At 39.6% G+C, this 22,500-nt stretch overlaps 2 protein-coding genes across 2 annotated transcripts in view; both read left to right on the plus strand.

The window, feature by feature from the left end:
- The first annotated feature begins 566 nt into the window (after positions 1-566).
- On the plus strand, positions 567-13,987 carry LOC146461009 (polycomb protein suz12-like). The gene is made up of 14 exons (XM_085087294.1): positions 567-778; positions 895-941; positions 1,194-1,261; positions 5,951-6,025; positions 7,256-7,314; positions 8,174-8,274; positions 8,783-9,044; positions 9,532-9,821; positions 10,337-10,699; positions 11,654-11,811; positions 12,434-12,526; positions 12,821-12,926; positions 13,201-13,280; positions 13,601-13,987. Exons 1-14 carry the CDS (start codon positions 679-681, stop codon positions 13,806-13,808), a joined length of 2,010 nt encoding a protein of 669 aa, XP_084943420.1. The 5' UTR covers positions 567-678; the 3' UTR covers positions 13,809-13,987.
- A 3,376-nt stretch (positions 13,988-17,363) lies between these two features.
- The window catches only part of LOC146461010 (IQ domain-containing protein K-like), a 7,160-nt gene continuing 2,023 nt past the window's right edge, over positions 17,364-22,500 (plus strand). The window contains exons 1-5 of the mRNA XM_085087479.1: positions 17,364-17,811; positions 19,054-19,151; positions 19,910-19,962; positions 20,583-20,660; positions 21,109-21,193. Of these exons, the coding sequence (XP_084943605.1) occupies positions 17,463-17,811; positions 19,054-19,151; positions 19,910-19,962; positions 20,583-20,660; positions 21,109-21,193 (663 nt within the window). The 5' untranslated portion in view covers positions 17,364-17,462. The remainder of the gene's footprint in view (positions 17,812-19,053; positions 19,152-19,909; positions 19,963-20,582; positions 20,661-21,108; positions 21,194-22,500) is intronic.

Below are 22,500 nucleotides of genomic sequence, written 5' to 3' on the forward strand. Positions count from 1 at the left end.
TTATGACGGATCTTACTTGATTTTTACTTCTCGCACATGTCCTTACGGTTTTGTATCAACCAGCGTCTTCTCATTAGCCGAACAGTGTCGAATATCATCCGAAGATTTCCGAAGACCTTTCGAGTGATTCCTGATTGTTTACCAACTCTTTGCCTGCGAAGCAGTCGTTTCCGTTTCCGATCCCCTCGCGCGTCTTTCGTGCTTGCCCCTCTTGGCTTAAAGGAAACGGAAACGACTGCTACGTAGCCTAACGAACACTGCTTACCATCTTTTGACGATCTCCCGACTTCTTGAAATAACTTGTGAGGACCTCCGAGGCAACTTCGTTAGCAACTTAGTCTCTAGGCGTTAACAAACCACACAGTTTTGACAAGTTATTTGCGAGTAAAATTCACGCTATACTCGTGCAAAGTTTTGCCATCTCAGATAACAGTTTTCTTAAGGTTTATCTGCTATCAGTTAAAAAACCCGCCATTTCTCAGCCACCTCCAGGCAGACAACCTAATTTACGGGTTTGACTTGTGCGCTTTGCATGCATGCTCTCAGAATACCCATATTACATTGCAGTCACACTTCGCGTGCATTTCGCGCGGTTCTCAAACGCCAGGAAGTGAAGGAGCGATCGGGCGAGAGAACGACGAGAATTTTGCTGTCTGGTCCCTTGAAAATCTACCGAAAATGACAAGTGAGAAGTCTGACGTGATATACCCGAGTCCCAAGAAGACCAAATTCGAGCAACTACGCGCAGACCACGAATTATTTCTTCAAGCTTTCGAAAGTAAGTTTGGTGGATTTCCGAGAGCCGAATGAAATGTACACTCTCTGAAACCTTCGTTTTATTCAGTTGAATGGAACCGCTCTCTAACTTGTTCTCTCTTGGTTGTTCCGATTCAGAACCAACGCAAATCTACAGATTTCTTCGAACCAGAAATGCTGTTGCGGTGAGTCGATTCTGCAGTCTTTTACAGGCTTAAATTCTGTAAATGCTATCGAGTTTAGTCTCGATTTCCTTGTGTATTTGAAGGCGGAATGAATGTTGAGCTGAGTCGTTCAAGGTGAATGCTCCATTGCGTTGGGCATGAGTCGAGCTTTTTGTTTTTTTGAAGTAGAGAGTAATGTTAAAGTTCAATGGGGTTTATCTTTCCAAAGATCGTGAACCTCGCAGTCTTATATAAAATTCGTTTTTTTTACAGCCGGTATTTCTTCACCGAACTCTCTCGTACATGAAGCATCGGCGAACCTCAAGACCGGCGAAAAAACGGTGAGTATTGACAAATACCTAGAACACAATCGCAGCTTTAATTTCTCTTCCTTTGAGAAGGCTCATACGAATAAAGATTACAGCATCCCTCTGCATGTTAATTATCTACCATAGGACTGGTTTGTTTGGAATTTTGCCGAATTTTTGATGGTTTTAAACAAAGACTTCCAACACGTGTGGGCAGATCAACACGTGTTTCTGTTATTCCAGTGAAAATAGCTTACTTATTTTTTGAAATTCATTCAGAATAACATGATTTTCAATCTCATTGTCCAGAGAAAATTCATTTTACGTGCAATCAACCTCGTGCTTCTTGATAAGAAAAAAAAATATGTACGGTTACACTAACTCTTTTGAAGGCATCTTGAAAAAGAAGTTTCGCGAATGGAGCTGCCCTTGCCCCAGAAAAAATTTCCTTGTACATGTACATTAATAGCTTTGCAAGAAAGATCAAATGCATCCCCCCACGTCAGTTACAAAGGTGTGGATTCTCGCCTCAGTCACCTTCCGCAAGAACCCAACTTAGTGAATTTTATACTTATGAACAGCAGGTGTGCTTGTCTAAAGCTCAGTACAGACAAACGCCGTTTTATGAACACCTGTTAAATTGATTTAATACAGAAACCTTGCTATTACAGACAATTTCCTCAGTCTCAACCCACACATTTTTTTTTATTTACCTGCTAGACGCCCTGTTTATACAGATACATTTTCCAGTACCAGTGGAGTCTGTGCTAATGGGGCTAAACTTAGGGTGCTGAAGGGATAAAATAGGAACTGGGATTTGGCCCTTTGTTCACTAGGAAAATGGGATTTGATACACTGGGAATGGAATTGATCACTAAGGTTAGGCACTGGGAAAGTGATCTGGGACAAAATTTGGGCTGGAAGCTGGGATTTGAGCCTCTTGAATATATCTCTTTAAGGGTAATGTTTAACAGTAATGGGGTGCTTATCTTTGGTATATGGTATAGGCCTTCATAAAAGGGATGTTAACAAGGTCAAAAATCAAACCTGTATGCAGAGCTTAGAACCAAAACATCTGACACCAAATGTTTCAGGCCCCATCAGTTTGTTGACTTCACATCAAAGTACCAATTCATCAGTTCCACATTTCTTTTTTCATGTTCTAAGTAATCAATTTTCTCTGTTTAATGCCCAGTGTATTTACTCTTTGGGGATATCCATGGGGGGTTAAACTGAGAGGGGTGTTTGACCAAGAGAAGGCATTCACTCAAGTAAATATGTCAAGTGTATCTTTTAAAGTTCAAAATTTAAACCAGGGATAAAATTGAACCACAACATATCATTTGACATTTACTAAGTACATTTTATTGTGGAATATTGATCAATATTCACTGAATCATTAATTTGATCATTTTTCTCACTAGTAACATTTTAAGTGCTTTATCTAGCTGTGTTTTAAACAGCAGGTTTTGTGTAGTTTGTAAAGGACTATATATAATGTTCATACACTTTTATCATAAGGTTTTATTTCTGGCTGGTGCCAAAAATTAATATTTGATTTTATCAACTTTGTTGATAAGGTAATTTGACCACTGCAAAGAGATTTGAATCTCTTCATGCTAGCAAAATTACTCTATCAACTCAATTGATAATACCAACTAGTCTTTTCTACTCCCAGCACAACAGTTTCTTCAAAAACTAACACTCTGTACCCAGTTGTTCAAACAGTAGATAACTTTATCCAGAGGATAAGTTGCTATCCAGTGGATAACAATATTAGTTGGAGTACATCTTATCTGCTAAATAGCTATTTTTCAGCTGGATAAAGTTATCCACTCTTTGAACAACTGGGGCCTGACCTATTTGTATTCATAAAAATGACTGCCTTAAACTAGTTAAAACTGCTAAAGAAAAGATTGTAGCTAAGTAACAAATTCAACTTAAGTTTGTACCTTGTATTGTAAGCTATGATGACGGTGGCATCTGGTGGAACATGTCGTAAACTAAGGAAGTGTTCTGTTATTTCTTAACATTTTTACATTAACCATAACAGCTCTCTGCAGTTGCACTGACTGAAGTAGATCTTAAACTCTTGCTTGAGGAAATGATTAGTTTACCATGTTTGTTGTGTTTCCTTGATTTTAATGCACCTTTCAATAACATGTGGACTCTGAAGTTCAAGATTCAACTAACCATTGTACATGTACGCTTTTCATTGCCATCAATCACTGCAATTAACCTCTAAGAAAACAAAATCGTTTGTCTCAATTCGGTCAAAAGGTCATGTCCGTGCACTGCGTGTGGCGGATTCTGATCCACTTTGTTGGTTTCTGTATTTTTGTGGTCAGCCAGTTGTTGCTTTAATTATGATTGACAGCAGTAAAATCCGCAAAACGTTAGTTGGGGTTGAAGTTCAGAGTCTGTATGTTATTGAAAGGTGCAGTAAGTCCAGAAAAAGAAAATAATGGTGTTGAAAAAGTCTTGAATTTTGCATACAAAAATGTGAACGAACCCTGAAACTGAGACATAACCAACAACCTTTCATCGAAGAAGCCAGTTTATTGATGCTGAAAAGAAAAAGAAAATGAAATTTGAAACAAGTGAAATGGGCACTAATTTGAAGAAATCTGGCCAAAGCATTGCCATTAATAACACTAAAGATAATTTCTGTTAACCAAAGTGTTGCAGTTCTTGACTGCAGTAAAAGTTAAGGAAAACAAGAACATTACTGCTTTAGATGTGTTACTATTGTGAAAAGATAATAGAAACACCAGCTGTCCTACAGTAACATGGTTTATGTTATTTGTGGCAAAAATGTTAAGCCTTTGAGGTATTAGATTAGAATGTCTTGTGGCTGATCACGATAAAACTGAACTTTGTCAAAATCTTGTTTGTTCTGATCCACTCTTGTGAAAAAATGGGCCTGGAAATCATTAAAGCTTTTAGATGGAAATATATACATTTTTTGGCTTATTCCTTAGTTTGGCCACCTCTTCGACCTCTCTTGTATCATTCTATGTACTAAGAGCTGTAAAGTAAGGTGTATTGGTGGCTTAGAGACAGTTCATTTTGTTGAATAAATGTTTAGGGCATGTATCAAAAAGTGGGTTGCTTGATCTTTAGGAGAAACCTCACAGGTAGTTTTTTTTTTCCACTGCCTCACTGGTGGTTTACAAAGAATCAGTTAACTGAGGACAGATCTGAGAGCAGACACGATATTCTTAAAAGACATGGTCTCAACATTCCTTTCTCATAAACCTGAAGTTAGTAGGTTCTTTTTCTTACAAATTTAAAGGAATTGTAAGTGAAAGAAGGAATATACAGGGTATTTGAGGAAGAACATAATTTTATATACTTTTTACACTCCTGACCTTTTTTGAAATTATAATTTACCTTTCAACCCATTCCTTGCAAAGCTACATAACAAAAATGTTTTGCTTTTTCTTTTAATTTTATAAACGTTACATATCTTGAGGTAAACATACCCAGATGTTTTCAGTGTTATATCATACATGGACATTTAATTAGTTGTTATTGATAATAATGTTGAGAATAAAATAATGATCTGGACCATATCAGCAAGGTCAGGGTGCTGCTCAAAGCTTTTCCAATAATTGTAGGACCACTTCTTGTAAGCAACCAACTCTCAAGTGACCACTTTTGTAAAAAAAAAAAATGAATTTTTCTCGGTCAAACCACCAGGCTGATATGATGGAAATTTGGATCCCCTATGATCTGAACTCTTGTAAGTGAACACCTTCCACTTAGGCTTGACTTTTTGGTCGTTGGTAATAGGAGGTTCAACAGTTACTGTATTCATGGTTTTTGGGGGTCTGAGAGGGGAGGGGGTGGGGGCATTTACTCAAAATAGGATTTAAAAGAAGAAGAAGAAGAATCAATCGCGCACACTTTAATTTGTCACAAATATAAAATACATGAAAAGAGCTTAAACATTAGGCAAAAAAAACTACTCAGAGCTAAACTAGTAAGAACTAAACAAACTGAGTAGTTACAAAAATTATCATGCTTTGCCTGGGTTCTAACAAACAAGAAACAAAAAAGAAACAAACAAGTAAATAGGTAAATAAATAATTAAGATGGAAAATAGAAAAAAGAAAAAAGAGATAGTGAGTGAACCATTATTTGTACTTAGTTGTATTAGAAGCAAAAAGAAAATTATCACTATACTAAGCCAGCATTACATGTAAGTACTCAAGAAAGTTTAAGTAATATTGTTTGCTTAATATGAATGCAAAGAAAAACTCTTTAGTTCTTCTTCCAAATTATTCCAAATAGAAGGACCAAAGAAGTGCAAAAAGGAAGGAGTTAGAACTCAGAAAAAAACTAAGACTTTTTTCTGTATTGTTGTTTGTATCAGTCATTTTTCTGTAGAAACACAACTTTGTAAAGCAATTCACTTTCTTTAATGCCAAGGAGAGCTTACCTGCAATTTAAGTTAGGTAATTTCTGGATCTTCACAAAGCTGCTTTGCAAATAGTTACTTTACAGTTGAATCAAACAAGAGGTTCCAACATACAAATGGCCTCACCTGGCCATTCTCTCCTGTAGTTTCAATCAGCCACAAAATCATAAACAACTGACAAAAAAAAAATAAATAAAAATAACAATAAACAACTTATTTTGGAGTGGTGATATTTTGGTAGAATGAATGTTCAACAAATAATTTTTGTATATTCTATTTACTGTGTTGTCATGTTACAGCCAAGATTTCAAGGTTGATGGCATGTTGGAAAAAGTTGAGAGTGAAAGGAGCCTGTCAGACTCCACAGACCCTCTGTGAGTAGCTCCTCTTGTTACTTGCTGTTACATTTAAGGACAGTGTATCTTTTGGTCTTTTTGCCCAGTTTGTGACTCTGTCAAAAAAGCAGATCTTAGCAAGGGCTATTGGAATATTAATTGGGGATAACCACACATTTTTCAGAGGTAATCAAGCAACAGTAGTTCCAAAAAGTGTTAAAATACATGACAATGTACAAATTTTTTCCAAATTGGAAGCTTAAGGAGAAGTATCATGGGGTTTTTTACCTCTTTGGTTAAAAATGGTAAAATGAGACCTTCACATAGCTACAAAATAATCCTAGAACAACGAGGGAAAAGAAATCAACTGAATTCTTGAAAGGAACAACTCGTGATCTGTTCTAGCACGTTTTGGAAACAAAATGCGAAATTTTTTTAAGTTTCAATCCATTCAGAACTACTCTGCCTCTGGCCAGAGGCACTAATCGACAGTTTTATTGCAGTGGGAAAATTTATAACAAAACTAGGCAATTGCTTTTCTGTTTCTATTAACAGACAAACATTTTTAGGGTTTGAAATGACATCAAATTCGCATGATAATTCCCCTTTAATTATCTCTGAAAAATGTGTGATTACCCCCTATTTTCTTTTTGGATTTCAAAAGCCCTTGCTAAGATGTCTTTCCCGCTTAGTCATAAACCGCACACGATACCTTTGAATCAGTAGGCGTATATTCTTCTGTAAATTAGAGGTTCTCATACCACCCTGAGATGCACAGAACTAATGTGCAGTTGCTTGAAGGACTCCATGGAGGCTTAATAGCAGACCCCCCTTTGCAAATTTCAGAGGGACTGTGTTCAGGACAGGGGCCCAAGTTATTTGAACTTCTCTTATGCAATTTTAGATTCACAAGTAAGTTGCTCCAATGATACACTGAATTCAGGTTTGCAGAAGATCAACTACAAAATGATTAGGAAATGATCGCATTAGAAAAAAATTGAATTATTAAACTAACTATTCAACATCAATAAACTAGCAGTTGCTGTCCTTGGCAACAAATTTTAAAATAAATTCACCCCACTTTTGCATCATGTACGCTCTTAGCTTGTAGGACTTGTCTTGGTGAGGGGTCAGTAATTATTTAAGTCTTCATTAAACCAAGGAATCAAGGAATGACATTAAGTAAGATGAGGTATGCGATGTAGTGGACATAAAATCGTGATTAAAGGTACACAACAATTTCATAACTTTCATTCCTTTCATTTGCAGTGAAAACAGTGGATACATGAATCTAACATTCACTGGGTTTTTCCACGGATCTGGTCCAGGTTCGATTAATACACACTTGTTGATTTGTAGCGATAACATTTGTGGCTGTGGAAGGGCAAAAGAAAGAGAAGAGGCTCGATATTTCACTGCCTTCACCAAAAAAACTATCATACATCAAATTAATATCACATAGTATGATATAGTTTAAAATATGGCCAACAAAAAGGATTTCTTATCGTAAATTATTTCAAGAAATGACCAGAGCTATAATCTAGGGAAAGGAAACTGCTCCTCCGATCTCAGGAACGTTGAAAACAACTTTGGCAATCTGAACATTTCCTGGGGGGGAGGGGTATGTCCCCGTACCTCCCTAGCAAGTCGGCGCTCGCTTCACGCCCCACATCGTGAACATCTCTGTCCGGTGCTTTTCAGGATAAATCCGGTACTCTCAAATGTTACCGAAAGCCCTGTTTTGTTCGGTGGTACATGTAATCTTTAAGAGTAAAACTGGATTTTGTCGGTTAACCTGTAAGGGCAGACAATAACTAGAAAAGGCTTGAGCTCTCGCAGGCTATTTCTCGGTTAGTTTACACACATACGTCAGTACTCGAGTCTCTTTACGGTGGCCATTTAACTTTAGTTATCAACTCTGTTGATAAACCAAACATTTGTCTCTACTGCCTACCGACACAGCACCGCAGGTTCTTTACAAACTAACCCCTTTTTTCTACACGTTTTATTAGTTGGTTTCCACCGAATTTGGGCTTATTTTCTTTATTTCCACAACAACAACAAATTTTATTCAAAGACAGAAATCTACAAAGATTTGCCCACCCGAATCTAGCAAGGCTAATCGAAAATAATATAATTTCGGCAATAAATTACAATGAATACAAATACATTTTTTTATTTCCTTAGTGAACGGTGACTTGGCCAACAGCAAGAAGAACACATGGCTCGTTGAAGATTTTATCAAAGTTGATGTGCTTTTAGTAAAAGTCTGTCACAAGCGAAGGAAGGTGAGTTAAAGCTATTCCAAAGGTGCGCGGGGCTACTTTCATGTATAATCTTTCAGTTAGAGCGGTTTTCAATTGAGTGTCGAAAGTAATTGTGCATTTGCTTTGGTTTTGCATTACCAAGCTCTGTGATTGGTTAACAAAACTCGCGCCACTTTTTCGACCAATGAGATATAAAACCAAAACCAATCGTGCCTCGCTCGCTCGCGTTTTCCCGCGCTTGGCGCCGGTTACATGTATTTTCTTTGAATTCTGATTGGTTCATTGCGCTGCTTGCGTCTGTTGTGATTGACCAGAGTGATTACTATGGTTATGGTTCTATGACATTCGATTGAAAACCACTCTATTCATTATCGTTCAGTGTGAAAATTCTGTTCCGCATATCCGTGGATCGAAACTGGAATTGTCAGGAATAGACCATACAGTGAACCCTCGCCTTGCGGACACCTCGCTATTACGGACACCCCGATAATACGGACAGCAATTAAATCAACTAAATTTTTTTTCACAGGAAAGTGACCCGCAGGTGTTAACGGTACCACTCGGCCAAGGCTCCGCTCCTTTCAACCCCCGTTCTCAGTTGTTACCATCCGCCCCCGCGGCCTGTGTTTCTGTGCCAAATGGGACGTTCAAGAGCGGCAAGACGAGTCGCACGTGTATTCTGAGCCTGCAGGTTAGCGTTCCTTATCGTGTGAACGGCAAAGGTACAAAGAAAAGACGGAAAAAGAAGAAGACTGGCGAACCACAGTCAGACGCTGCCGAGGAAGAGAACGGTATGATTTATGATGGTGTATACGAAGGTACTGGCATGAAGTCACTCCGGAAACCTCCCGTGAATTAGAGACCAGCATCTAAATAGCCTATTTTAAGCGTTCAGATAGTGGGCAGCGCCGCGAATTGTGATGCGAGCGGATAAAAAAAGCGAGGAGCAGGAAAAAACGAGAAAAGACTGGGGAGAGGGTTTTTCGCACCTTCTGAGTTCTCTCCCCAGTCTCCTCGCTTTTGTTGTTCGTTGGCATCGCAGATTTCTTTGCACCACTCCTTACTTTCTGAACCCCTGGAACAGGCTAGCATCTAACAGAATAGCAACCACCCCCAATACTCCTCCCCCCATAACCACCAACCATCTTCTTTCCCTTCCTGTAGTAATAATCAGAATAGATTGTGCAAACTTCGAAACAAAACATTTCCGATTAGTAAAGCGTACAAGGAGGAGAAGTAAGCAGTTTCTTTACCAGGGCTGTTTACTTTATCTTTCAGGCGTCATTGACGCACCAACTCCAGGGGAGCCCCCCATAAAACGGCGCCGAATGGCGCGAGCCTTTTCCGAGGGGGAGTGGGACAGTGGCAGTGCGTCGGAAAACTCGACCTCATGTGAGACTGAGCACAAGGTGTACACCGCTGAACTGATTGTGTTTGATAACAACAAACATTGTCTACTAACTGACGGCGAGTATGAGTTGGCGCTGAGCGAGAAGCACAAGAAACCTGGAAGAAAGAAGGGCATCCTGTCCAACAGAACCTCCTGGGAGAACGTGTTTGAAGGACAGGCGAGTAGTGCGAGTAGACAGAGTAGAGTTTATTGTTTTACTTAGACTGCAAAACAATTCGTATCTTTGCGTTGGAAGTCGTCCGAACGCGCGGTCTTAGAAGAGCAAGTCTGGAGCGAGCGAGAAATTGAAAGCGAGACTGGGTGGAGCTTTTTCTCCCACGCGCGAGAATCCGCGCTTTAGGCGCTTCGCTTCTCGCGAGTTCGCGTTTTCTGCGATTCGCTTTTGCCGATCGTGAATAACAAAAGGAAAAACGAGTGTTTATGGGAGCTTTCTATTTAGCCAAAATTTTCGGCTCAACGGTTGAAATGTAAATGGCACGCACGGATTAAAAGAAAATTTTCCGGAACAAACGGACGCATTTTGGAGGTACTCTACTTTCTCCGTTCCAACCGGTCAGAAAGGAAATTATAATGCCATTTACAAAAAAATTACATGTCCACTTTGTATGGCTTTTGTATGAGAGAACGTTTTAAAGAATGCTCGTTTTAACATCATTCTCATTCTTCTCACAGATGGGCCCGTTCGAGGTGTTTGCATACGGCCCTACCCTAAAATTCAAACTATCATGGTCAGGCACTCCCCTAGCTCGTCCCCCAAGGCGTCCTACGTCACTTCCGCTTCGTGCGCCGCTGACCACTCAGAACGCAGCTTCCACGAATGACGTGCGAACACCGGCCGAGGAGGCTGACGGGAACAAAGAAAATCGCAAAAAGCAGCGGATTTTTTACCAGTTTATTTACAACAACAACACGCGGCAACAGACCGAGGCGAGAGAGGATCTGTACTGTCCCTGGTGCTCTATCGATTGCCGTCAGCTCTACAGCTTGCTCAAACATCTGAAGCTTTGTCATCGACGCTTCATCTTCACCTACGCTGTAAGTATCTTAGGTTTTTCTTTTCCAAAATATCCACAGTCAAAACTGTAACAATTCAAATTCCAGCCTTGAAAAAGATGGGAAAGCAAATTGGAGCAAGGGAAAAGGTTGCTTCAATAGCTTATTCAGAAGTAAGTTCCAATCCACAGACTCAAAGTTAGAAGTACCTTCCACAGCATAATAATAGTGCTGCTTTGATTCGAACAGCCACACTTTAGGATTTTATTCGCAGACTCAAAATTTAGAACTACCCTGTACAGCATAATAAACAGCGTCACAGGGAAGTATTGCTCAGTAGCTTTCATTTGAGTAGTCACACCAAAGGATTTCATCCACAGACTCAAAAGTTAGTTACCCTGTCCAGTGTTGCAAATAAGCAGGGAATTACCATCATCATCATCATCATCATCATTATTTACCCTCGAATTTATGGCTAATTTCTTCGAGCCATGAACGATTCAGTAGCTTTCGTTTGAATGGTCACACTTTAGGATTTCATCCACAGGCTCAAAAGGTAGAACCATTTTTCCCCGCACAATAAGCACCACCACATGAAAGTACTGTTCAGTAGCTTTCATTTGATTGTTCAAACTTGAGATTTCGTCCACAAACTTCTTGTACACTGAGCGCAATTGAATATTAAATCTTTTTATTCCCCACTCCAGAAACTGCGAGAAGACTGGTACAATCCCACAATCCCCACTAGTAAGGGGTTGTGGGATTGTTTGGATAGAGGGATGGACATCGCGACGAAGAAGTGCACTTCGGAATTTTCTCATTGTAGCGTAGCCCAAAGAAGTATTTCCCTATACAACTGACTGCCAGGGAATGCACGGCGCAATTTCCATTCGTCTTCCCAAACGATCCCATAATCCCTCACGCGTACCAGTCTCCTCGTGGTTTTTGGAATGGGAAATTAATAACCCTTAATAATCCCTTCTCCTTTGTGTTCAGCCCCACAGTAAGGGAGAGAGAATAGATGTTAGTGTGAACGAGAATTACGATGGATCGTACGACGGCAAACCCGAGGACATGAACGATCTGCTCGGCTATGCTCTCAGTCGGGAGGGACCATGCAGGAGGCTGCCAGCCACTCATGTCATGGTCTGGAGGTAACGCAATCTTCCTTTACAGTGACATTGTCACACATGCAACGCAATTGTCGATTTCACTAGGTACATATTGAGCTGTTTGAAAGATGCCGTTGTAATGCCTGGTCGAATCTAGCCTCCCACGCAGTCGTTGTGAGGGGAACACGATTGTGCCTTTGTTCAAGTGTACTAGGTCAGTTTAACACAACCTATTTGTACGATTCTGAAAGTGAAAAGATGAAAATTCGTACATTTCAACTGCTGAAGAAAGAACGAATGAGTGAATAATCATCGCAGTTATATACGCAACTGTAACTAGGTGAATTTCTTTTACGGCTTAAAATCAGCGAAGTTTGTGCATTTTGTTTTTTTAGGCAACTCGATGATCCAGTCGGCAAACAACCCTGCTATCTTTGATTCAGTTTGTACCCCTACAAACTGTTCTTGTTATGTACTTGCTTTCAAGGGGTTCCAAAGGTCATTTGACGAATCGAATTGCTCTCAAGGGTTTCTGTGAAATGGCTAAAGTAGCTTTTAAATTTCCATGTTTACGGTCATCTGCCTTTCCTACTTCATTTAGTAAGGAGCATATGTCGTCTATACCATTTGTAATCTAACACTTTTTCTAATCCCGTTATTGTAGACCTCAGCGTCGAAGAGAAAGTCTATCAGAATTCCTGGAACCTGATGACGGAGAATTCGACGGTAACAGACCGTTCTACAATGGACATCACAGGTATCTTTAAAATGAAGTTCCCTTGTTCTTCTTAACCGGATACGTGGAGCAGCTTAGGTTACTGAAGCCCCAAACACATCTCCGCAAACGCTCCTTTCAGGGCATTGTATACAGTCGTTTTATTATATATGCGATTTCACAGGAGATTCTCACTGCAATTTCACGTTGATTTCTGCAGCGTCAGCTAAGCGCATGCGCATGTGAGCATAAAAAAACGTAAAGCTTTTTAACACTTTCATTTCCATGATGAAAAACAGCCACATTCGTTTATCGTGGTTTGTCTTTCCTCTATAGAATGTATTTTCACTCGGAGACATCCCTACCGATCAGAACTACTGAGAAAGATCAGGACAGTGAAGACGAGACTATACCTGAATGGATGAGAGTCAAGACAATACAGGTTAGTGGATAAGGGGTTTTGTTTCTAAAGAAACTATGGTGCTGCGTCGGTGGGGAGTAGAAAGGAATGTTTGGCCAGTCTTATTAACCGAGTTGATAAAGTAACTTGGCCTCCATAAAGAGATTCGAGTGCTGACGTTTCGAGCGTTTGCCCTTCGTCAGAACGAATCAAGCAATTGTGGGTTGTATCTGTTTATATAATGAGCAGTGGAGCACACGTTTGAGCTATATATCTCACTCCTTTCGTTGAAGGTGTTTGTGTCTCTATTTTTCAGTTAATCGACGAGTTTACTGATGTGAACGACGGAGAAAAAGAACTGATGAAACTTTGGAATCTTCATCTTATGAAGAACAGGTTGGTCAACTTTCTTGGCAACCAAATTGAACAATCGTTATTGTTGTTTTTGTTTAATCTTTTGAAAAAAAATCGTATTGCTGATAACACCGCAAAAGTACAATCAACAATCGGATTTAAAGCATTAATTAACGTCACGTGTGGCAAGCGCGGGAAAAGTCGTGCGCAATTGTGCTTCCGTATCTGGTTGGCCGATATGTCCACGTCCTCGCTTTGATTGGTTAAAGTACTACTGCACGAGTTTTGAGTCTATTTTTCTGCGTAGTCAACACCAGTCGCCCTGTCTTGACCTCAACTGGCGTTTGCTTCATTTTTTTCAGCTACATCGCTGACTTCCAAGTTCTCGAGGCTTGTCGTTCATTTATCGATAAAAACAGCCGAGAACTCAAAGAAAAGAACTTGGAAAGGAATTTTCTCCTTCATCTTGTGAATCTACACGACTTTAATTTGATAACATCCAGTCAGATTGAAGAAATCACCGGGAAACTAAGAGAAAGTTGGAAAGAGTTGGATCCAGTGGTTCAGTGAGAGCGAAGCTCAGGAATGTAACCGACGTAAAAGAAACCATTTTATACTCCATAGCAATTCCATCAATGCTGGTATACACTAACCCTGGTATATTAGAGACGCGGATGTTTAAATGAGGCTCAGTTGTGAGACCCATTAAAGTCTTATTACTCTATTAAAACTGCCCCCCCCCCCTCTCACCCGTCCCCCGCCAAAAACAAAAAAAACAACAACAACAACGGCCCACAACGTTGCCCAAGAAAGTCCATTCTCCTGCCCATAAAAATCCTAAAAAAAATCTTTGACAAAATCTTTCCACCCAAAAACGTCACCAGAAAATTTCTAACCCCTAAAGAGTTACCAATCGATAAATTCCAAGGTCCCGGTTGCACCATCCTATCTCTAATATACCTGAGTCTGAGTATATGAAGTTCATGCGTATGGATTTCTCAGCCGGTCAACAATCAGTGTTAACCCTCTCACTCCCAGTTTCAAATCTTGTTTCATGAACATGATCCTAATTTTCAATCATTCAATTGAAAGCTACTGAGCAATACTTTCTTGTAGTGCTGTTTATTATGCTATACAATGTGGTTCTTAGTTTTCAGTCTGTAGGTGAAATCTTTAAGTGTGACCATTCAAATGAAAGCTACTGAGCAGTACTTTCCTGCAGTGCTGTTTATTATGCTCTACAAGGTGGTTCTTACTTTTCAGTCTGGATGAATGAGACCATTCAAATGAAAGCTATTGAGCAGTACTTTCAAATGGCGTTGTTGATTTTGCTATGCTTTAGAGAGTGTGTGAGTAAAATCCTCCAGTGTCGGTATTCAAAACGGAAATCTTAAACAGTACTTTCCGCTGATCATGTTTCCTATGCTGTAAAAGGCTGTTCTAACCTTTGAACGTTTGGTGCTATTTGTTTAGCAACGTTCTGCAAATTGAAATCTGAACATTTTTGTCCAGTTTTTGAACTTTTTTAAACTTGGGATTGAGAGGGTTAAACAAACAAGACATTTGGCATTTGGCGAAAGTAACAGCACCGAACTTTTGTCTTAACTGCAACTGGCTGTTCAAATGTAGTGGTGAAGAAAGTAAGGGGAGGAGACGGTAAATTAAAACGACCATCTACGACTAGTATGGTTGACGATCGACATCTAATTAGCGCAAAATGATTGAAGCCAAGTGTATATAGTTGATGGTACCATGAAAACGTTTATGACTAGAAAAGTCTTTGAGGCCGCGCAGTTCGAGAAAGTCTCTTTTCTTAAAGGGTTTCCATCGCATTAGATGTCGTGCTAGAAGTCAGTTTTTAAAGGCAGTAAATTTCATGGCAAAGTATCATGCTGAAATGACTTGAACTGTTCTTTTCTCAGTTAATCCAGAAATTTTGCGGAATAGTCATTTCAAGGATTAATGACCTTGTATAAATGCTGATTTATAACGCAATCTTACGGATGCATGCGTCCAGTGGTCGGCTCTTGTATCTTCCCAGAGCCCGCGTTGGCATTATCCAGCGCGGGGACATTCGGCTGGGTGGATGGTGATGCATGGCTGGTTACGTCGCATTTATGATCACGAATCTTTATTTTATACTTGAATTACACTACTTGAAGTACCTACTGCTAGATAATGAAAACACGCGGGGCTCTGGGAACGTGTTTGACAGCAATGGAGTGATGTAGCAGCTCAAAAAGGTCTCACGTGATTGGCTTGCAACCCTTCTAGAAAACAATAGATCAAACAACGGAACAATACCCCCACCCACCCGACCCTAAGAACGATAGCAGCTGCTACACATTAAAACCGTTACAAACTTACAAGAGCTGCCACATTACTGCTTTCTTTAGTTATTATGTATATAGTTTTTGCATATTATTAAGAATTGTTAAATGAAAGTTTATTCAAGTAGAAGTTCCAATTGATGCCTTTGTCTAACAGGATTTCAACTTTTATTCTATAATCATTCACGATTCTTGTACAGGAAAAAAATTAACACATATTTTTCTATTTATTAAGAAATGGACATACGCGAGTGACGTGAATTAAACTGATCAGTTCCCATGTTATAAACACACAATGATCTATGGCATAATTTATACGTTTCGTTTCAGTTGCGTCGGATGCGATTCAAAATATAGATAAGAATCGAATCTCCACTCAGCTCCGCTTGGCCTAAGTGCTTGTTTGTACGGATACTGCTTTTTAACCTCGTTCTCAGTCCTCCAGATAGAGGATCTTGGGAACGAGGTGCTGCGATTTTGTTGCCAGTTTTTGACGGACTTTAATTTTATTCGACGTTACCAAAATGTGGCGTATAAATTGAACCTTGCTGATCTTACTTAAGATACCTTTCACTTCGTGAGGATCAAGCTACTAAATAGGTAGTTTGTAACCAATCCCTGGAGATCCAAAAAGACATCGCTATGGCGGCCATGTTGGATGGCAAAACAAAAGGTTCTGTCATCCAACATGGCTGCCACACCATTGTGTTTTGGATCTCTAGGGTTTGGTTGCAAACCAACTATACCTAATGTACTTGGAACAAGAGTTTTCTCGTTTACATGTAAAAATATGGCTTGTAAAATAAACCGAAGATTTCTCGGATCTTGTGTTATCTTTTGTAACTGCCTGTGTTTGGACCTCTTCGCCAGAATTCTTTGGTCTTGCAAGTCTTGTTCTGAGCAAGTGGGCCCTCGCATCCCCTTGCGACCGATAAAATGTATAAATGTATTACAAAACTAAATTAAACTCGTTAAACGAAAACCAAGGTGCCATATTTCCTAAATCAACCTTCAAACTGCAAATTCTCACTTTTTCCCATATTTCCTATTACGCTAATTGGGAGAATTTGTCTAAAGATGAGGAAATTTTTCTCTTTTGTCATCATTTCCTTCAAGTAATATTAGAGGAGAAATTCAATGATGATGTTTACTGGCGCTTGAAGGGTTAAGCGCCCTCTTGGTGTTAGAAAAACTGAAATATTCAGGACGGTATTTACTTTTGCTACTGCGCATACGTTCTGCGCAACTTCAGATGATCCGAGAAAGTCGGCTTTCTTAATGGCAGTGCTTGTTAAAACAGAGCTATTTTTGCGTGGTTTCTAATTACGCGGGGAAAGCAGCTCTTGGGAAGGGTTATTGGAATCCCAAAAGAAAATTTAGGATAACCACGCAGTTTTCAGAGATAATTAAGCTTTAGTTTGGGGGAAAATCCCATACATTCTTTTTAGAATTATTGTTGCTTAATTATCTCTTGTAAAATGCGTGGTTACCCTCAATTTTCTTTTTTGGATTCCAATAGCCCTTGCTAAGATCTGCTCTTCCCGCATAGTCATGAACCGCTGCATAAAACTTTCAGTTACAGTCAACGAGAACCATCAGGCAAAATACTTTAAAAGTCTGTCTCTTGAGTATATTTGTGTAAGCTAATGTTCGGATGCTTTAGCTGAAAATTTAAGTTGCAGAAAGTTAAGTTCAAGCAAGCATTTTTTGAGCGCTCCGATTGGCTATCAGCGTACAGCGCATTTTTTTTAACACTTATTGCGTGCCTACAAAAAATGACTTCAATATTGTCCAGCGGCAGTTACCATTGGCAACATTAGGAAAATGGCGGACGCCAGATAAACTGAAAATCAGTGAAAATTGTATCTAAAACCGTCACGTTTTCTTCGCTAAAATGTACGCTGCACCATGTAGTCCGTCTTCCTCTATCTTCAGTGAGATGCTTGAACTAAATGCCACGAGGGTAAGCAGCAAGCGAGACTATTCAGAGGAAGAACAGCTATCAGTGGGAAGCTACGACGCCGCGAAAAGTTCTCCCGTATTTTTTGGTCGTTATGGACATAAACTCTCCGAATCTGTAGCTGAGGTTCACGAGGGAGATGATGGCGCCTCAACTAGATCGTCAGTTTTCCCAGAATTCGATCCTACTGTTAATCACCCAGCGGCGTTTGGTTTCGTTTTGTTGGACAGAAAACCTGCACCTCCTAAACAGGAATCTCCGCCATTACCTGATCCAAAAGAGTGTAAGTTTTAATAAAAATTAGACCACCTAGAGTAGAAACGACACCAAGAGAGGTGCAATTATTAACTTTTAGTTGCATTCATCTCTTTGTTTCCCTCACCACGTAAAACACAGATAAAATCCATGCGCAGGAAATCCCCTCTATCCCAGGCTGCATTTTATTTAATGTCGCCGAAGATCTTCGGCGTGGGTTTCCAAATCGCTCGGCGTACTGGCGCACGATTGTGGTCTTTGCATGTCTTTGGCGTAAAGCAGCGTAAGACAGAGGTCATGCCTGGCTTTTGATTACCTCATAGTTGTTGGTGTGACGAAAAATTATCTAGGCTTTTGAAAAATTCCACCGTTCAAACGAACTGTTTTTGTCCAAAATATTCAGAATTTCTCTCACGGTGTGTGTAATAGAATCTTTTTCCATCGGTCAGCATAACATTTTCCTGGTGTTGGCACTTCAGCGGCCACTTGGCGTGGAACTTCGAAAGTGTCAACATGTCTTAGCGTGGGACTTAAATGGAATACATGCTGGCCTCTAACCCCAATCTCGTACCCAAAGTCATCAGCCAGGGTGCATTCTTTGTATGTCCCATGCTGAAAATATGCCAACCACCTGGTAGACTCTAAATCTTACACTGGGAGAGAAATCCTTAAATTTTTTTGAATAACAGCAGTTCATTTGAATGGTCCAATTTTATAAAATCCCAGGTAATCTTACACCAGGTAATACCTTCATCTTACACCACTTTATGCCAAAGACGACGATCATGGGTCAGTGTACCAGGCGATTTGGAAGCCCATGCTGAGGATCTTTTGCTTAACGTACATAAAATGTTGCCTGTGTCCTCGGGCTCTTGAACAGCAGTTGATCGCCAGGATAGACCCTGCAGTACCCCATCCTCCCCCCCCCCCCCCCCTCTCCCCTGATAAATGAGCAAGAATATTTGCAATACAGTGGAAGCCCGTTAATACAACCACCTTCAGGCTGCAAAAATGCGGTTGTAATAACGGGGTGGTTGGATTAACGAGGTTGTAAAACTAAGGAAATGACTGGACTTTCAATTCATTTGGGGCACTAAAAAGTGGTTGTAATAACGAGGTGGTCCTATTAACGAGGTGGTCGTAAGGCAGGGTTCCACTGTATCAATAATTATTATGTTTTCTATCCAAAGACAGGAGGTAAACTGGGGAAAAGGTGTCCCCCTCTAATTATTATTTTATCTCATAAATGTATTGAATTTGTTTATGATAGGCAGACCAAGAGAATACCTTGAAGCTTATGTGTTTCCAGTACTTTTACCAGCAATTGAGCAAATGTTGATAGCTGCTAAAGAAAACAAAGTCTTTGAGGTTTGCCTAAGCAGTAATTCTGTACACTCCTAAACTGCTAGCAGTCCCTAAAGGTGTATGATTTTTTAGCTGTTTTGGACTGAAATACTGTATAAATTTTAAGCATTTTAGTCTGAAAGTCTAAAAATGGGTACCGGAAAATTGCATATAATTAAATTTTTGGTCTGAAATAGAGTCAGGGTTTGGAGAACCAAGCAACACACTCCCTCCGAAAATTCCCCCCTCCCCCATCAGGTCGAGAGCAGGAACCATCAACAGTGTGCTGAGACCAGAACAAGTAAAAAACAAACTGAAGGGTCTCTCCTCAATTCCCCTTTGGCTCATATATTACAGGATTTTTGGATGTTTTTGTGCACCCTTGACTACCCTGAAAAAAACTGCAAGCAATCTAGTGCATTCCATTCCCAATGATCCATATGATCTGAATCTGGTCTGAGATGGCATATGGTTACTCCAAACCTTCAGGGGTGAACTTTTTTCTATGCACACTGTGTTCTCTTGTGGAGTCAAACAGGGTTTCATCTGTTTTGAGAGTTTTTGTTCTTTCTAGCACAAACATCCAAACAGTCTGAATTGTGCCACTGGCATGCAATCTTTGTTAAGATCAAGTTTGATCACTACCTGGAAATTCTCCTACTGCACTGAGACACACCATAGCATATAAAAGCAATGTCTCTTAGTTTTCTGCAAGTTTATGTGTTTCAAGAATGAAAATGTTACCTGTTCTTATAATTTTGTTATCTGTCGTTCCTTTGCAGAGAAGAAGGACAAAATTCAATGCATGTGATTTCCTTACAGAGTACCTATTCAGGTTTGTGGTCTCATTGCACTGTTAAGGTATTTTACTTATAGGGAAAAAGACAACAACATATTGCATGTTTTGCAGTGTTGTCTATGACTGCAACAAGCTAAAACATCTAAAATAATGCCATTGAACACTCTTCTGATGGGACAAAAAATCTTGATGACTGTAGAAGTCCTGTAATATTAAATTCTTGATTCTCTGTAACCAATCTGAAAATGGTAGCAATGTTGGATCCTTTGAAGGGGCCCACAGCTACATGCCTAATTCCTCCCAACCTCCTCCCCTCCCTCAACCACCCCAGTCTTATCCTTGTTGCAAAAAATAAAACTCTACGGAGGTGATTGTACCACCTTTTTGGGTTAAAAATGCATAGTCTGGTACCATTTTAAAGAGTGTCTAAATGATTTTTATATCATTTTTAAATGATAGGCTTTGTACAATGTATTATGTAGTATGGTTTTGAGGTTATCTACCTGGAAAGAAAATTATGGGAATTCTGCATATTCTTATAAAATAGCGTGGATAACCTGTTAAGTTACAGCTTACTTTGACCTTGATTAGGTATCGCAAAAATCCTAGCAAATAATTTTGCTCTGCTGACAAGTGATTGTATTTTTCCCCTTCAGAAACAACCCAAAATATAAAGATAGATCGAATGTGGTGCTGGAAGACATTCCTTTTGTACAAACAATACTGGCAGAGAAGTAAGTTGATCTCAGAATCCTGCTGAGCAGTAATTAGGTGACTGATAAGAGTTGATTAGATAAGTAAACATTAACAAAAATAAACAGGATGATCCTTTATTTTTTATTGGCTGATTATTGGAGGCAGGGTGGTCAAGTGGTCAAGTGCCGGACTTGAAATCCAAGTCAAGGTCCAAGTCCCGCTCTGACCATTAGCTGGAGTTGTTTCTCGGTAGCCCTGAGTACAACTCCTTGGACGAGCTTGTAAATAGCTAGCTAGTCTGCCTACTGCCGGTTGGGATTTTTAACCATGTTATTTTCAATTTAAATTATTGGTTTGTGAAGTTTAATTCTCGGTCCCACTAGCACTAACAGTGCTAGAAACACTGCCCAGGGTAAATAAAGATTCTTTATTTTATTTATTTTATTATTTTATTTCAACTTTTGTTCTTATATTTACTCTTTACAGCCCTCGGCCTCCATTGCCTTTGTCATTATTGCTCAGTGATGAGGAAGCCGCTGTCATTATTCAGTCATTCTACAGGGGATATCTGGTACACTCTTTGTTATATATCATCCTCGGAGACCTAGGGGCTGTCAGTTGGGGGTGGGTGAAATGGCGGGACGAAACGTTTTTGGAGACTTTCTTCCCGGCCATTTCGCTTGCCCCCCTGACTGACTACCCCTGGGTCTCCGAGGATGTCTATACATAAGAACCTTTTTTGTAAAAACATTGAGTCTGAAATTGACACAAATTTTAAGAACGTGCTAAGAAGGTACCCAGGCTGAGACTAAGAGATAAAGTATTTTTATTCAGGTGTTAAAAAAAATGGTTCTTACATACATACATACATACATACTTTATTTATTCCAGAAGCAGACTATATATACAAATAAAACTAAGAAGAAAAGTACTTCTAGAAAAGGAAGTTTGGAGGTTAGCCCTATGCGAAAACTCCCTCAAATAAAAGAAAAACAAAAATAAGTATACATAAATCGAGATCTTTAGAGTCAAATATTCAAATTTTGAGCTTAGATTTAAAATGCTTAAAGCTATCAGCTTCCACTATATCAACAAAAAGGTTTCGTTTTCAGGATCGAAAATTTATATTCATGCACAAGCATAAGCTTTCGATTCCCTCCGGAATCTTTGTCAAGTGGTGTTGGGGTCAGATTTAGAGAACAAAACAAGAGCGTTGATGACTGCAGTGGGTGACCACCTAAGGAACACAAGGCACGCGCTCGATCTTTCTTCCTCTTCAATTGTTGGAAGGGAGAACGACAACTTCAAAAGAAGAATTAGAGAGGCTATTGAAATTCATTGCCAGACTCCGACATTGAATCACGATGTTGGATCAACTTAATCATGTGACAAAAACGTCCAACACCACTTGACAAAGATTCCGTAAGTGAAGTGAATCGAAAGCTTGTGCTTGAACATAAATTTTCGATCTTGAAAATGAAACCGTTTTGTTGATCATTTTTATTCAGTTCTGCAGTAACAACAGGCACGTAGGCCATTTAGAAATTTGATATGATACAGTGCACAATGCTCCTTTTTAGTTTTCCTGGAGTGCTTACCATTTACATGGAAAACCCAGAAATTCCAGTTGGAAAATCAAATGGTACGTATCATTCCATTTGGAGTACTTCTGAAATTATGGGCTTCTGGTCAAAGTGATTCATTTTTATTACTCCTTTTGGGATTTTCAGCTGATGTTCATTCATTTTGTATGTTATCCATCTTCTGTTAAGACAAGCTAAATCATTTCGTATTTATGCCGAAAATTTCCATCCAGGAAGTTTTTGCGTAGATGGTAAGCACCCCCAATCCATTCATATCGGTTTTCGGAATTTCCAT

Source organism: Pavona decussata, unplaced genomic scaffold (assembly GCF_977016875.1).
Source record: "Pavona decussata unplaced genomic scaffold, jaPavDecu1.1 SCAFFOLD_202, whole genome shotgun sequence".
In the NCBI taxonomy this organism is placed as follows: domain Eukaryota; kingdom Metazoa; phylum Cnidaria; class Anthozoa; order Scleractinia; family Agariciidae; genus Pavona; species Pavona decussata.